Below are 15,750 nucleotides of genomic sequence, written 5' to 3'. Positions count from 1 at the left end.
CATGGTCTTCTTTTGGGAACAAAGCACCTCAGAAGGGAGATTGTGCAGCCTGCCTGTATGAGCAAAGGCTTTTGGTATTCGGCAACTGCCTGCCAGGCACCCTGCGCCTAGTGGAGACAGGGAGAGAATTCATCAGCTTCAGCAGGGAGAAAATCAAACCCATTGTCACCCATTTTCAGCACAGATACACGTCAGTGCCTTCAGGCAGAAGCGTGTCTGGGCGCTCTTTGGACCTTCCTCAACACAGCGTTTATCTGTGCACGCTCAGCTGTTGGCCCCTCGCTGCTTTTAACTAAGGAATTAAGGGAGAGCACATGGAGACCATGAGCTTCCTGCAAAACGCAGGGAGGTGAGGGACTGGTGTTTTCAGACTCAGGCAGTAGCTAGAGGCAAACAGATTCCCTAACACCTTCTCTTTTAAAATAGGCAAATAATGCTGTTGGTTAAGCTGAAAAAGCATGATTCACCAAAGCAAACGGATGATTTTTGCTGCCTGGTTTGAGAAACAGAATTGGTTTTGATTTCCTCATTAACTTGGGAGGGATTCATATAGAGCTCTGAAGATACAAAGGACCAGGAGTGTTAATAATCAAATTTAAACTTTTTGAAGACGTATTAAGGTTTGTTCCCTCAAAATTCTATGTGCACATATTCAGCTACAAAGTAAGAGACTGAGATACTACATTTTTCAGTCTAGAAACATGTATCTGCTACTCCAGCAAGAACAAAAGGAATAGTGAGTGATGTTCAGCATTATGGATCTATTCTACCACTATTTTTATCTAGAAGTGTGGGACATCATGTATATGATAAACAACTCAAATTCAGTTAAAAACAGATAATATTTTTTTTGTCGGCCTACACAAATACATGGAAACCAAAATAAGTCTTATTTTCAACCACTTCAGAGTTCTTTATACAGACACCACACTATGAAACTGAAACATTCTTCTGAAAATGTAATTTGTATCAATGAAGCAAATAATAAATATTCAGAAAAATCCATAAGTTTATTCAAAATAGTGAGTTTAATTTCTAACAAGAGTTTGAGGTTTTTTTCCATGCTTTTTGTTTCCAAGACTTTCTTCTACAATCACATGGGGGTTTTAATAATCCACTTTACTACTGGAATCCAAGATTCTCTCTGTATAACTTGACTTAGCGAGCTTCAGTTCTGAAGAAACCCTACACATGGACAGATTGACTAAAAAAAAAAAAAAAGAAGACCTGGTGAAAATGCAATTAAGTCCCACACTACTTGGAGTCTAATAATTTATAGGTGTCATTCACACCAGGCAGAAGCATTTGGAAGACAGCACAACCGCCTTCCATCTTCCTTAAATGCTCTGATTGCCAGCTTGAGCTTCTTTTGCCTCATCCTTCGAGTCAGATCAGGTGGCCAGGTGTAGCTCTCATGGAACAGAGCCTCTAGATCCCGTCTCTTGTGGCAGCTCAGGTAATTCTAATCGACTCTTTCCTGCACACTAGCTGCTGTGGCTACCTACACGGGCGCTCAGGAAAAGCAATCTGAATTAAGAAATTCAAGAAGGATCACCAATGCCACATTAAACACATGTGTAGACTTTTAAATTCAAAATGGAATTTGCCTTAATGAATTAAAATAAAATGAATGTGAGTTTATGGAGTGAATAAACATCCAGCCAGGGGCTTATGTTCATGAAACTCATCTATTTCATATATTTATGATTTAAATAATTCAAATTACAATGTATAAACAAGTATTAACAAGACTTAGACCAAAATTTCTAAGAAACTGTTCTTCATCAAGCTAGTTTTGATTCCCAATTAATAATCTGATTCCCAATTCATAATCTGCTTTTCCTGTTAAACCTCTGTATACAGGGCAATTCAGTTTCTCTTTCCTATTCTTTATTCCTCAACATATTAGCCCCAGCAGCCCTGGAAAGAGCTTACGAAGTTAATGGTTTTGTCTGGGTGACTGCCATCCGCGCTTCAGATCCCTGTAGACATAGGCTTCGCATCCCTGCTGCCAATAGCCTATACATCTAGCTGTACGTCCCTTTTTAATGCAGTTTACAAACAAGGAAATAAAGAGCGGCTACTGTGATTAAAAAATCCTGTCAGATTAGAGTCATTGGGCTGCATGCTCTCATTACTGTACCAACCCATTTCCCAATCACAACATGGGTCAGATGTCAATGGGGTCACTGACATGGTGGGGCTCAATCGAGTCGCTGCCATGCTGGCCACGGGGATTCCTGCTTCATTTCACCCCTGAGCGAGGGCAAAATGTTATTCTAGGAATAAAATTTCCTCAACAGTGCTTCTGAATGAAAGCACCTAAAAAATTTCGCTGTCAGAAACTACCTGGCGGCAGGTTCTGAAAAGGACAGGACGTTCTTCTCTTCGTTGTTCTAGACATGAGAGGACCATGCTCACCTCTGTCTGAACAAAGCGCGGGGGCAACAGTGGGGTCACCAGGCAGAGGTCCCCAGCTGAAGCACCTGGACCCTGTGGTGCCACTGATGGTCTCCATCAAGTCCCAAGACACGCACATGCACAACATCCATCACTGACTGATGACAAATTTGCACGGCAATACTCAGTGGCTGTTACGGAATAACAAAAACTACCTGGGGCATACGTTGCTTAAAAGCAGGATCCTGCACCCAGCCAGCATCCTACCACAAAGGACCTCTGCAGCTTTTTGGGGTCACTGGGATAACCTGGCGCTACAGCTGACCACCATCACTCAGTCTTTGTCCTTCTCACAGGCCAGATACCTCATGGCTCCACACTGCTGTGAAATATTGCTTTTTTCCCGTTCATCTTTAAAAAGGGCACTAAAAACCTGAAGAACAAATGCCAACAGTCTGAGAAATACTAATTAATTTCCATGCTTCAAATGCAGGCTAAAAAAAAAAATTTAAAAAAAGCAGCTTCAACGCATTTTGTTGTTAAATGAAAGCATTCTAAAATAATCTGTTAGGACCCAGCCTGATGAAGACTGTACATTGATGAGTCACAGCAATAGCAGCTGAGGATAGACAACAATTTTTTCACAAGAATGAGCTTCTTCCAAACATGCTTGTTCTCTCTTCCCCCAACCAGATATTCTATTAGTGCTGATTTCTTGGTGAAACACTTCTGAAAACAGCTCCAGTGAATGTAGATCTCTAATCCATATACCAGGCAGAAGCTTATGCTATTAACAGCATCTATTTTTCTAGTCCTCAAAAGTGGCTGTAAATTCTCTAATGCATTAATTGTATTATTATATTATTCTAACAGGAATGTATTGTTGTAGAATTATGTTGCAGTATTACAGTTTGGGCGGCCTCATATAATCTTCACAGCAGCTGGAAGTGTAATTAGCATAAAAATCAAACAGCCTCATTAAACACCCCTTTCCTGTAAGAAGGGACACATTTAAGGGCCTTGTCTCACATGTTCCATTAGAGCTGGCATGGGGCTAGAACAATCCCCAAATGTATTTTTCAACCCAGTTAAGCAAAGTCCATGTCTTAAAACATAGACATGTCCTGCAGCAGATCTCAGGAAGACACAAAGATGCTGCTCTGTAGGGGAACACAGGCTCCCGGGTGAGTGATTATACCCCCATTTTTGAATCGGGAGATTTCATTTGGCAATTCAGTTATAAAACCAGACAATTACTTTAACTGCCTTTTGTGTACAGATCAGATCTGCAACTTCCAAATGCATTTGAATTCTTTGAATCTGCTTAAAATGACAAATCTAAAAACACTGATAATTTATAACTCCAGAAATAAAGAAGCAAACATCACCTGCTGCTTTCCCTTGCTATGAAGTGACTTCTGCCACCATAAGCTTTGGGCTGTTTATCTAATTGCATGGTTGTAAATGACCACTGGGTTTAAAAATCTATATGGATCTTTGGTTCCACAGTGGTAAGAAAATATACAGGCAAGTTTTACTCCTCCTATAGAAAGGGAAAAGGTTATTTTTTTAAAAAAGTTGTCTATAGATTTGCATAAACTCTGGTGCAACTTCTGGTCAGCTGCTTAAAAGACATTAAGAAAATGTTACTGAATGCAAAGAGAAGCTATGGGTAACCTGCATTTAGACCTAGAATATAATAACTTTCACTTTCAAAATTAAGAATATATCAAGTATGCAATTTTGGATCAATGTAAAAATAAAACTTAAAATAGATTTCAATTCTTCATTCAGTCCTTGAGCTCCAGCAGTGTAATATTTCAGTAGACTTAAAACACAAATATTTTCCTGTCTGTCAGGTCATTTTATATTTAGAATTCAAATTTTTAGCTATACTTGCTAATGTCTAATTCAAATTTGAAATGGAAACATATATTTTAATAAAAAATCTTCTAAAATTAATGTAGAATATACTGAAATATAGTGTGCTTATTTTATGGAATTTCATTCCGATAAAAATATTTGCTTAAGTCAATGTGTACTTGTGAACAGCCCAAGTTCTGGCAAAATGGTGCTTTACTTCAGAGAGTGACAATTTGCACCTCCTTTGAAAAACCAACATAACACAGAACAAAGAAGCACTGAGTGAGTGGTTGTATTGCTGGGTTTTTACAAAACCAGAGCTCCTTCTTGGAAGACTGCACTAAGTTTTACACCAGTGCCATTTCTTTCTCTTCTCCCGTAATCTTGGGAACGATCAGTGGTTTTCAATACAGCATTAATGCTGTATGAGCTGCCACAGCATTGCAAAAATACCTGGCTGAGACTAGTGTCCATGTCATCTGTTCACTGTCTCACATTGAAAGGGCTACAAGAGGTTTTACACGGTCTCCTTAATGGGCTTCATCAAGGATGCGAACAGGACTTTGGAGTGTTTCAGGCTTCAGGGTAACTTCAGACACAGCTACACTGCAAGGGAGACTCTGGTCTCTGTGCCGATCCAGAATTACACTTCCAAGTCACCAGAATAAGAGGGTGAAGGAAGAAAAAACATAATTACCTCAATACTTCATACCTAGACCTAGAGATAGTCTGGCCTAAAAGTATAAGAGGAACTGTAACTGAAATCTTAATACCTTTCACGTGGGATTGCAATAGTTATTAAATAAAAATTCAGGAGAACACAATGGCACCATGAAGTGCATTAAAACAGAGTTATCCTTGTTAGCCAATGATCCAAACAAAACCACTGCTTTCAAAGTACAGGCTGAAAACAGGACCTTTGCAGGCAGGTGTCAATAACCTGGCAGGCACTTGGGAAAAAACACCCAAAATCTCTTCTATCCCTAGGCCACCTCCTCAAAAGTACAGGCAGAGGCGAGGGCAGGCGGGTGTGCAGGCTGTGCTTCTGTCAGCCCAACAGCACGACTAGTTTAACAGCTGGAGAGTTTTACACAAGACAACGCAAGAGGCAATCACTGGCAAAGAAGAAGGGAGTAAGAAGGTTTAAGAGCAGCACTGGCAAGAAGTTACTGAATTTCTACCAGTTGGAATATTCTGGAAAGCAAAGTTCAAAATATTTACCTATTGCAGTTAGAAATAATTGGCAGTAGGAATAAAATGATCTGGGGACAGTTTATGAATAGCAGTTCCTCTAATTGCACAGATCTACCACATTTTGTTTTCTTCTTGTTATTCATCAGAAACATCGAAAGTCCTTGCCTGTAAGTGTTGCCAAATTTAAACAAACCCTCTGCTGACTGGGAGACTTCACTTATATAAACACATTGACATATGAATTTTTATAGAGCACTTCTCAAAAAACTCTCTTTGGAAAAACCAAAGCACTGAGGCTTAGCAAATGAAAAAATAGCATCTGAGCAGAAAATTAATGGCTGTTTTAAAGCAGATTCTGGGAGTGGGGCCGCTAAAGGTTGCATGAGTGGATTTTGTTTTGGCACACTCGATTTTCTTTAAATGGCTTGAGTAAGAGTGAAAGTAAATGGAAGAGCATGTATGCACTTCCTAAAATGCAAACTGAAAAAACCCAGATGCTCCCTTTTGTGGCACTGTCTGCACTTATTTGGCTTCAATCTTTAGATCCAGCACACAGGCCTCATCTATTTCAGTTTAACAGAGTAACTGCTAGCAAGAGAAGATTGTCACCCTCTGTACAGACAGAGATCAAGAGAGTCCTAAGGCCCTTGGGCAGCAGATTAAGCCATGAACCTGCCTTGGAAGTCTTAGTCCCCCAGCCAAACCCTCCCCAACCCAACTGATGATGCCTTGCTTACTTTGTTCAGCCTGTCTTTATCCCTTCAGACTCCCCAGTCCTACACCTTGAGACAGGTTCCCAAACACCAGTCTCTACGATTTTACACTAAGCAAATGAAACTTTAAATGAGACAGGATTTCCCTCTTCTTGGAAGGGCACCCCAAGGACGAGGCTAGAAAGTCACTGTTGCATCCTTTTTTTGGCCACAGAACAGTTAGCTCAACCATGTGTTTTGGGGAAGGGAGCTGTGGCACCAGAGGGTTGATCTGCCCTCAGTGCCCTGTGGAAGAAGATGTAAGTATTTCTTTGGAGAGTGATCTGCAACTTGAATGAAGGGAGGTTTCAAAGCACCTAGGAGACAAGGCTAAGTTCAGCAGACTTCCTTTTCTCTCTTCAGTATTACGGAGTGTCTCAGACAACCATCCTCTTGGCAATAGATCTGCTGTGGAGCTTTCTTCTGACACTGGCCTTTCTCTGCTCACTGTACGGGGTGCCTATGTACCTAACCCAAACATTCCCAAATCCCTTGCCTCTCCTACTTAAAGCTGAGCTTTCTCCACACCCTTTAATTTTTCACTGTCTTCTGCTTTCCTCTTCTCATTTCGACCAGTTTTCTTCAATTACAGGTTACATGCTTCTTCCTCCCCTCTCCCTGAGCACTGCAACTGAGGAAGCAAGGATGGGGGAAGATGGACACACCAATTCTTAAGAATGAAGGTCACCAGAAATGTGAAATGGCAAAACAGGACATTTTTCCCTATTCAGATTCCTGCATGCAAGTGAAATAACTATTTTTTCTATTTTCTTTCTTTTTTTTTTTTTCTTTTTTCCTGAAAGGTTGTAAGCAGTTGGTTCTCGATGAATACAGTGATAAAAAACTTCAATAATATTTCAAGTAAGCCCAGAACCTATCTTCCCTCAGGCTTCTTTATTTCAGAAGCACTTCCTTCTCCAAAACATCACCAGGAAATGACATTTCACTGGTACGTGTACGGCACTGCAACAGAACAACAGCACACCCAGGAACTGCTTTCCAGTTCACATCAAGGCGAGCAGAACAAGATCAAGGTATTAAAAAACAATGACAAAGCTCTGGCTGAGGAAACAACTCTTGCTATCTGCTTTCCTGATTCTCAGAGAGCCCAGTGCAGCTTTAAAAGCCTTGTGCAGCCTGCTGGAGCCATCCCAGCTGCATCCAGCCAAGGAAATGTGCTTGGGCAAAGAAAATTCACTGTTTCTTCCTGGCTTCTTCGGCCATATGGGACACTGCTGCTTAGGAGTTAGAAGAAATGATCCCATCAGCTGATATAGCCTTGCCATTTATAAATTTGCCTGTGCTCCCAAATCTACAGTTGTCAGCTTTATCATACTGTTCATTGCCGTGGAGGGTCCTCAGCCCTCCGTGGTAATAAAGGTTTCCATGCTTCCTGTGCAAGACGAAATTGTAGTTGAGTTAAAAATAAAATTACACCACAGTTTTGACTGTAGTATGAATAACATTGTGGCTGAGTTTAATTTATTTGCCTAACTCCCTGTATATGTGACTTCACTGCCAGGAGCATTTATATTGTACTCTGGGAGTTTCAGCGTCCATCAACAAACTCTCATTAGGACCTTCTGTCATAAAATGATTTGCAGTCCTGACACCGAAAATCGCTCTGTGCTGGAGGGAGCAGCTGGACAGCTCTGTGCTGTCCAGAAGCAGGATTACTGTGAGAATTAACTTGTTTCTGGCCCCGCCGCGGTACACTGGCATCCCTCACACAGTGTAATCTCCCTTCCCGTTCGCTCTGCGATTGAGTCTGGTCACAGATGGAGCCCATCTGTCACTCACGGTGCATGTCCCAAACAACCTCCTTAATACTGCACCTTCCAGTAGAAGACATTGGCTCAAACCAAACCCCAGATGTGGGCTCATTGGGTGCTTACCATCTGCAACAACAGATCAGCCCATAGTGTGGTCTTTTCTACCTCTTCTGGTCACTCTGCAACATACCTAATGATGATGCTCACGGACAGACCAACTGCAAGGCAAAGGCATTAGATGTCTGCATCAAAAGCCATGACTTTCACCTTCATGACTGAGAAAGCACCGAGGCAATGTCAGACTTTAAACCTTTCTGCATAGTCACTACAGGGATATCAAAACCAACACATGGTGGTAACCTTTAAACATATAAAGTATATGAAACATATGCACCTTTTTAACCTCCTACTTGTCAGTGACGATACAATAATGAAGACGGAGGATGGGGGACTTGTTATGCTCGAATATCATATGAGTATTGATGTGCTGAAAGGAACTGTATGTAATAAGCATGCTGTTAAGATCCTCCATCAATCAAATTAGGAATTTTCTATCTCAGCTTAGGCAATTATCAGGTGTCAGAAAATAACTTTTCCTACTACCTAAAAGGTTTTTTGCCTATTGACCACTGAACTAAAGCATTCACCTCTGAATAAATAATCAGAGCTTTTAGTCTGATGAAGACATGGATACAAAATGTTAGCTCTTGGAAATCTCAGGAAAAAGGCAACCTTTCAACCTTAAATACCAGCCTGGTTCTCTCTTTCTTCCAGTTCTTTCCCAGAAAAAACTCCCATTAATTTCAAAGGAAGTTTCAACAGATAAGGTTATGTGTTTTGACCCTTACTACTTTTGACATTTAAAATAATTGAATCTATTGTTGCAGCAAATAAGAGTCTAATAAAATACTTGTATTAGTATTTATTTTTTGATAATTACTGATGTTCTGTGCAGGTGGGAAGCTTGGTTGCATGCCTGTAGGACACTAATGGGAAATATTTTTTTTCCAAGCATCACATTCGTCAGCGCACTGGAAGAAAAGAAGCCTGTATTAGAAAGTTTCATGCTGACTCTCATTATGTCATCTCATAAGCTTGTCCTTTGATTTATTGTAAAAATTAAATGTATTTTCTCAGTGAGATCAGAGGTATTAGATGAAAGGTCATTGAAATGTTGGCAGAAAAATGCTAGTTTTGCGGTGAAAAATCTTTGGTATTACACATAGTAAGTTCAAACAATGCTGCTGAATTGCCAGGTGGGTCTGGTAGGATCCTGGTGGATTCCTGTTCCCTAGGGCTGGTGCTGATGGAAACCGTGGGGTCCTCAGCTCTGGTACTGTCCAGAAGTAAATCTCTCCCAGTGCTTCCTGCAGGGTGCTCAATAAATTGGGCATCCTTGTCAATTTCGCTGCAGTTAGTAGCAGGGGAGCTGACAGGAACACCAATTTTGCAGAGCAGCTGCAGGATACTGTTAGCTTACTAGAAATGAAAAAAAAAAATAAAAAGAGGTTTGGATTCAGCTCCCTTCTCCTCTGAGAAAATGAAATACATGTTTTTCCTCTGGTTTTAATCACTGTGTACTTTTCAAATGTTTTGGTAAATGAGGCAAATGTATGTAACACTTCTTGTAATGCCTAGAGCAGACTACGCAGGCGTATTTGAGACAGCTTCAATCTCATCAGTCTAACCACAGCAGCATGCAGCTCAGTCCCAGCTCCTGGAGCTGGACAAACCATACAAATAAATACTAGGCAAGCTTTTGCAACTCAAGGTAAGTCCTGAACTGCCATGGTTATCCTCTTAGTTGTAACCGACTAAGCCAGCACGCTAGAATGAGGTTCAAAGTAGTTGTCACCACAGCATCCACATATCCCTAAGAGCTATGTGGTTTTCATGGAATTCCTGCTACACTGCACTATGGTTGTGACTGATACAGAACATGAAAGACAAGACTTTTGTTTTGCATAAACATGTCATTTTTGGTGACAATAGCTTCTCAGCTGTCAAGCCAAAAAAATATGATCACTACTCAAGAGTAATACAGCCATGTATTCCAGCTCATTAGTCTTTGCCTGATGAATCAGAGAGCAGCTAAAACAGCACACAGTAAAGCGCACCTTTGGGTATGAACCCTGAAAACTCCTATTCTGCATTTAACCTCATGCAAGAATTCACACTTAGCTAAGTGAGACTTCTCGTGCAATTATGGGCCATTTACTGGAGTACGGGGTTCGTGGTGCCGGAAGGGGCAGACAAGTCCTGCCTGAAAGCTTCCACTGTAAAACAAACAGGTCAGAGAGCAACGGGGTTGTAACTCAAGCCTCTTCTGGCACGTACAGGAGCAAGATCCTCACTACTTTCTTGCTAGTTCTAGTGAGAACAATAAGAAATCAGAAGAAAATTCATGTTTTCTCACAGAAAATCCAGGCTCAAGACTTACAAAACCGCATGTAGTAACTATAAGGAAGAACTAAGCAAAAAAACCTTCTCAATAGACCACAAAACTTGAAAACAAACACATCAGGTAAAAACTTCCATCATGTGCAGCAGTGCCACAATCTGGGATGCTTGCTTGGACCAATTTGCAACATAAAACCACGTTTTTGCAGTTTTCCATATTTCTTTAATTAAAAATAGTATTAAACCAGAAGTGTTAGGAAGTGATAGCAGAAAGAGGAGCATGGCAGGAAGACAGATTTGTTTTTCTCGGAAAACGAGTGACACATATTTCCTGCAAATAATTTATAGTTATCAAGTTACTCAACACAACATCGACTCCTTTGTCATGTACTTTTCTTGCTTCTCTATTAGCACTTACAGGAGTTTCAATGTGGATAAATCCTCCACTAGCATTGTATTTCATACTGCCATTTCCTTTACTTGTAATCTGCTAAAACAATGTAAGAAGATTTCTTCTGGGTTATGCTCAAGTAGCAGAACCTGAATATACAGCTTTGGTGTGCTGCTGCTTTAATTGTAGTGCCCCCAACATATTGGTTGGGGTCTTTTGAAAGAAAAAGCTGATAACAAAGATCTCTTAGAAAATCTGTCGAATCTCTCCCAGGCATGCTTCAACGACCTTAAAAATATCTAAAAATGGGGCTGCATTCCAAGTTTTTAGTCTTTTTGAGCAAACAGTACCAGATTAACAAGCCAACCCAACCGCAACTATTACCTGCAGAAGTGTGCTTAAATTTTTCACTCTTCTTCTTCCTCCATTTCCACGGCTTAAAAAGCCTTCCGAGAGTGGCAAATTTGCTTCGTCTTCTGATGGGCGGCGTGTGAGTCCCAGGTACTAGAGAATCTGAACGCATTGCAGCCAGTCTTTCCACTTCCTCAGCTTTAGTTTCAGAAAGAAAAGAAAAAAGAGGGTGGGGAAGTGAAATAAATATTTTAATAAATTATCAGAGAACCACACAGATGGTTGAGTTTTTCTATGGTTACAGAGAATAGTAAAAAAGGGGAAAAAAAGTATTTTTTATTATTTTAACATTATTTTCTCTCTCTTCAGTAGAATCAATGATCTGCTGTGAAGATCAGTATTAACAATCAGCTTCAACAGGAATGCAGATTATGAAAATAAGAAAGTTATAATCTTTAACAAATTGTTCTGCATCGCTCTAGACAGCTGACAGTCCACCTGCCAGCCTTTCCTGGGGAAGCGTGACAGACTGGGGAAGAGAAAGCTGCCCCCAAATGACACAATACTGCTTAAAAGAAATATTGCGAGTCTTTTTGTTTTGCAATGGGAAGGATTAATGAACTAATAGTTATCAGGAGCAAGGACCCTGATAAATAATGACCCTCTGGTATCATTACCATGTCCATTGAAACTGTTTGGGTTACATAAGGGGCTGCATTAGGAATTTCCTGGTGACAGAAAGGGTGCTAAAAATTCAGAAAGTTCCTTCCAGTCCCATTTTTCTGCCCACTCATTCACCTCCTATTCTTATACTTGTCTTTTAACACAGGGACTTGGAGAATTTTAAGAATCCACACGCAGGGCTGAATTCGCTAAAGAGGGTTTAGAGGTTTTCACTGAACTACTGTTGTTAAAAAATTCATCTTTCTGCAACCCTTACACTGTAATACATCATGACCATCTCAATACTTTAAAAAATCCCTGAAGAATTGAAATCCTTGCTCTCTGATGAAAGCAAGAGAAGTTTGGGGGTGGTCACTTCGTGCAGTTACATTGCATGGCCCCCAGCCTCACATTTGCAGGGAAAATCTATGCTGATAGTTATGAGAAATAACATCCCTGTGATTAGAGGCACAGAGAGAAAGATAAGCCAGGACCAGAAAGGAAAACACTGTCTGGAGGAAGGTACCAGGAGCCCAGGAGAAAGGGTCTCTCCATGCCACAGTTACCAGGGCTGCAATAACCTCTCCCAGCCCTGGGCTGGAGCATGTACTCTCTGTCCCAAAAAAAGACATCTGTGCAATTCAGTCAATATATAGGAGGTGGGGTTTTTTGTTTGGTTGGTTTTTTTTAAGGGATATAATTTCCCAGGCTTGTTTGGTAATGTGACACTGCCAGGAAAACTGATTTGAGTGGTTTGCACACACACACAGTCTGGATTCATAAAGACAGGAGACAGACCATCACCTCTGCTGCTCTGAAGACAGCAGCCCAATGCTTCTACTTCACCTCGAGTATACTAAGTATTAACCTCAGCCATGAGCACAGGCTTGGGAACCGCAACATAAACAGTGCTCTGAAGCGATGAGCACTCCACTCTGACAAGAATCACCAGAGATTTTTCTTGGCAGATTCTTGTGTGTCTCAAAGGAAATTTCTCCAAGGCTTTAAATGTGCCAAATTTAGGTGGCTTTTCAAGGGAACAGCCGGAGATGCATCTCTAACACAAAGGAAGTTCCATTATCAGAACTGCAAACTGACATGCTATTTGAGCCACCCCAGTTTTTACAAGATGGCTGGTTATTTTGGTGTTGCTGTTTTGCTTGTTTTTAACACTGGCAACACTATTCTTTTTCCTCTAAAATATCACTGCCAGATACAGCTGCCTGTAACTTTACACAGGGAAAAAAAAAAAAAAAGCTAGGCAGCAAGGTAGAGCGAGTCCAACTGTTTCACTATAAATGGTTAAAAACAAATATTCTCTGGGGCAATGGAGAGAAAGACAGACTTTTCTGAGAACAAACTCTTTCCATTTAAAGCAGAGGAAAAAAAGGTAGTTTGGGCAAAGCATTTCCTTGTGTTCTGGCTCTTTGTGACGGGCTGCCTAGATAAATGCCTTCTCATAGAGAGAACCCACTACAAGGCTCTGTCCTGTACAGGGGATGGGACGTGCTGCATCAAGGCTGGTTATGCTGAACAAACCATAAGGGTAGAAAGAAGAGGAAATCAGAAATTTCCTTACACTTTCTGATTTCACTGGAACCTGCTGGGCTTTGAAGACCAGCACAGGGTACAGACCACCTCACTCTACATGCAGATCCAGATGTCTTTAGCCCCGCCTCTATTTTTGAGATGCCTCTGGTTAAACCATGTAAGATCACACAGTGTTCCACTGATGCAACTTCTTAGAGATGCTGCTGAAAGTAACAGGCTGGTATTGTCTTTACTGCCTTACTTGGGGGATACAGAGTGTAGAAGTGGCCCATTGAGCAAACTGGGAATGACACACTAGCGCTGCTGAATTCGGCTTCCTGCTGCATAAACCCACAGCTGGAACGTAATGGAATTCCTCTCGATGCTCAGCCTCTGTCTCCTATCCTGAGCCATCATTTCCGCTACCCAGGTGCCTCAGTTACTAAATCTCAGAGTTGTTGAGGCCATTCCCTGGACACCTCTTAAAAATCATCTCCCTTTTTTAAGGCACATCCCCTCTGTCCCACACCAGCTGCGCTCCCACTGCCTCTGGGAAGCATTTCCCATTCAGAGTATGGATTCACAGTCAGGCAAAATTCACACTGCAGTCAAAAGGAATTTACCCAAAGGATGAGTTCATTAAAAGCCAAACACAGTGTCAAAACCATTTCCATATTTTGATGGCTCTCCCCCGAATTTCAGTATCGCCTCTCACATAGATCTGTGCCCCGGGAGTCCCACTGTGCTCTCCATCAGCCATGAATGTGGTGGCCCTTCTTCATCCCCTCCAAACACACACAGCTTCAAGCTAATCCAAGTAACAGCTCTTTTTTCCCCTCTCCCTCCTATTTCTCAGAAGGACTACCTCATTTTTTTCATGAAAAATACTCTCAAGAGCACTGCTAATTCAAAGCATAATAATCCCTAGCTAGGAATGAATCGCATTAGCCTAAACCCATGACAGTTTTAATACAGCAAGAATAAAAGCAGACCACGGTGCAAGAAGTAAATGCCAGATTTCTACGCTTGTCTTTGCTACTGCATCTTTTGCTCGAGTTGGCCGGGTTTCTCTGCCTTTTTGGCTCCTAATGACTATCGACTGGCTGTGGGCTGCGACACCCACTGCTGACAGCAGGCTCCGTAGGCTGGTTTCACACCCTTGCTGTTCCCAAAAAAAGGTGGTACTTGCACAAATGAAAACCAGTCCAGGCCTTGCACATTTATTTGGGGTTTTTTTTGCCTTCAAAGAGGAAAGCAGTCCCAGCAGTCCAAACTTCATCAGTCTGCTGAACTGAGAGAATGAGCTGCCACATGCATTAGTGCCTGTAGTCACAGTGCTGAGGTCTCATCTTGAAGCCAGTGCCACAAATGTGATGTTTACGGGTCATGGTTGCTGCTGATACCCGGTGCTTTTGGGAACTTGTTCTGATTTATTTTTATTCAGGGTCTGAAAGATCTTGCTGAGACAGAGAGGAACATAGGGAGCTGCACGTATGGCAAGAGGGCAACCCACTCCTCTCCCACTTTCCTCAGTCCGAGCTGTCATCCTGCAATAGCAATGGCAAAACTAAACCTGAGAGCTTTCACAGCTTTTCACAGGCTGGCTGACTGTGAGACAGCTCTCCAGATTTTACTGTAGTCCTTAAGACATTTGAAGTTCATATAGACTGAAGGGCTTAAGCAAAACTTGTGGTTTTAATGACAAAAAGCACCACAAATCAACATATTTTGCATCTAAGTGATGTAAAAGAAATTTTACAAACGTGATTGAAATATACTACAAAGACTTAAAACACTAGAAGGCCTGAAACCTAATTTCTTATTTTGCACTTCCCTCCTACCTTTTTTAAAATTTTTTTTTTTTTTTTTTTGAACCTAACCCTGGTTTTGAGGCTTATTTTTGTTAAAGGCATGTTGAGGTTTGAGGGCTGTAAGGTACTACATGGACATCAGACATGGACAAATCCAGTAAGCTGAGGAAGAGCAGTTTAAAAAGCAGTTCTTCCTAACAATCAATTTACCAGTCAAATAAAAGAAAAGAAGCAGCTGGGCAATTTCAGACCTGTTCTGTATGTTCTTATGAGTTTCCCACATCTTTTAATAGGGTGTTGACTTCCAGTAATAGAGAACATAAGGGTCACCTATTTTTGGATTTGAGCATTGTAGCAGGCAGATCAAAGGCCCTCCCAAAGACAACACAACTTAGGAAGTTTCCCTGCAAAATGACAACCAGTTCTGTCATTCCCATGCCTGTCTGGGAATCAGGGCACCTGTTAATATCGCTGATATATAATATACCCAACTTCCATTTTAGAGAAAAAAACCACTCTTACTGTATTTGGGTACTGAGAATGACTCCGTAGCTGAAGGCTGAAGCCCACCCATCCCATCCATGATATTTAGTATTACCTTCCTCACTGGTAACCACACCAAG

At 41.3% G+C, this 15,750-nt stretch overlaps 1 protein-coding gene across 8 annotated transcripts in view; it reads right to left on the bottom strand.

The window, feature by feature from the left end:
* PHACTR1 (phosphatase and actin regulator 1) overlaps positions 1–15,750 on the bottom strand; it is a 318,656-nt gene that overhangs the window by 120,147 nt on the left and 182,759 nt on the right. For all 8 annotated transcript variants that reach the window (XM_065832917.2, XM_071804574.1, XM_071804572.1 and 5 more), the window contains one exon: positions 11,157–11,321. In XM_065832917.2, the coding sequence (XP_065688989.1) occupies positions 11,157–11,321 (165 nt within the window). The remainder of the gene's footprint in view (positions 1–11,156; positions 11,322–15,750) is intronic.

Source organism: Patagioenas fasciata, chromosome 2, assembly GCF_037038585.1.
Source record: "Patagioenas fasciata isolate bPatFas1 chromosome 2, bPatFas1.hap1, whole genome shotgun sequence".
Lineage (NCBI taxonomy): Eukaryota > Metazoa > Chordata > Aves > Columbiformes > Columbidae > Patagioenas > Patagioenas fasciata.
This window is presented reverse-complemented; position numbering and strand designations above follow the sequence as displayed.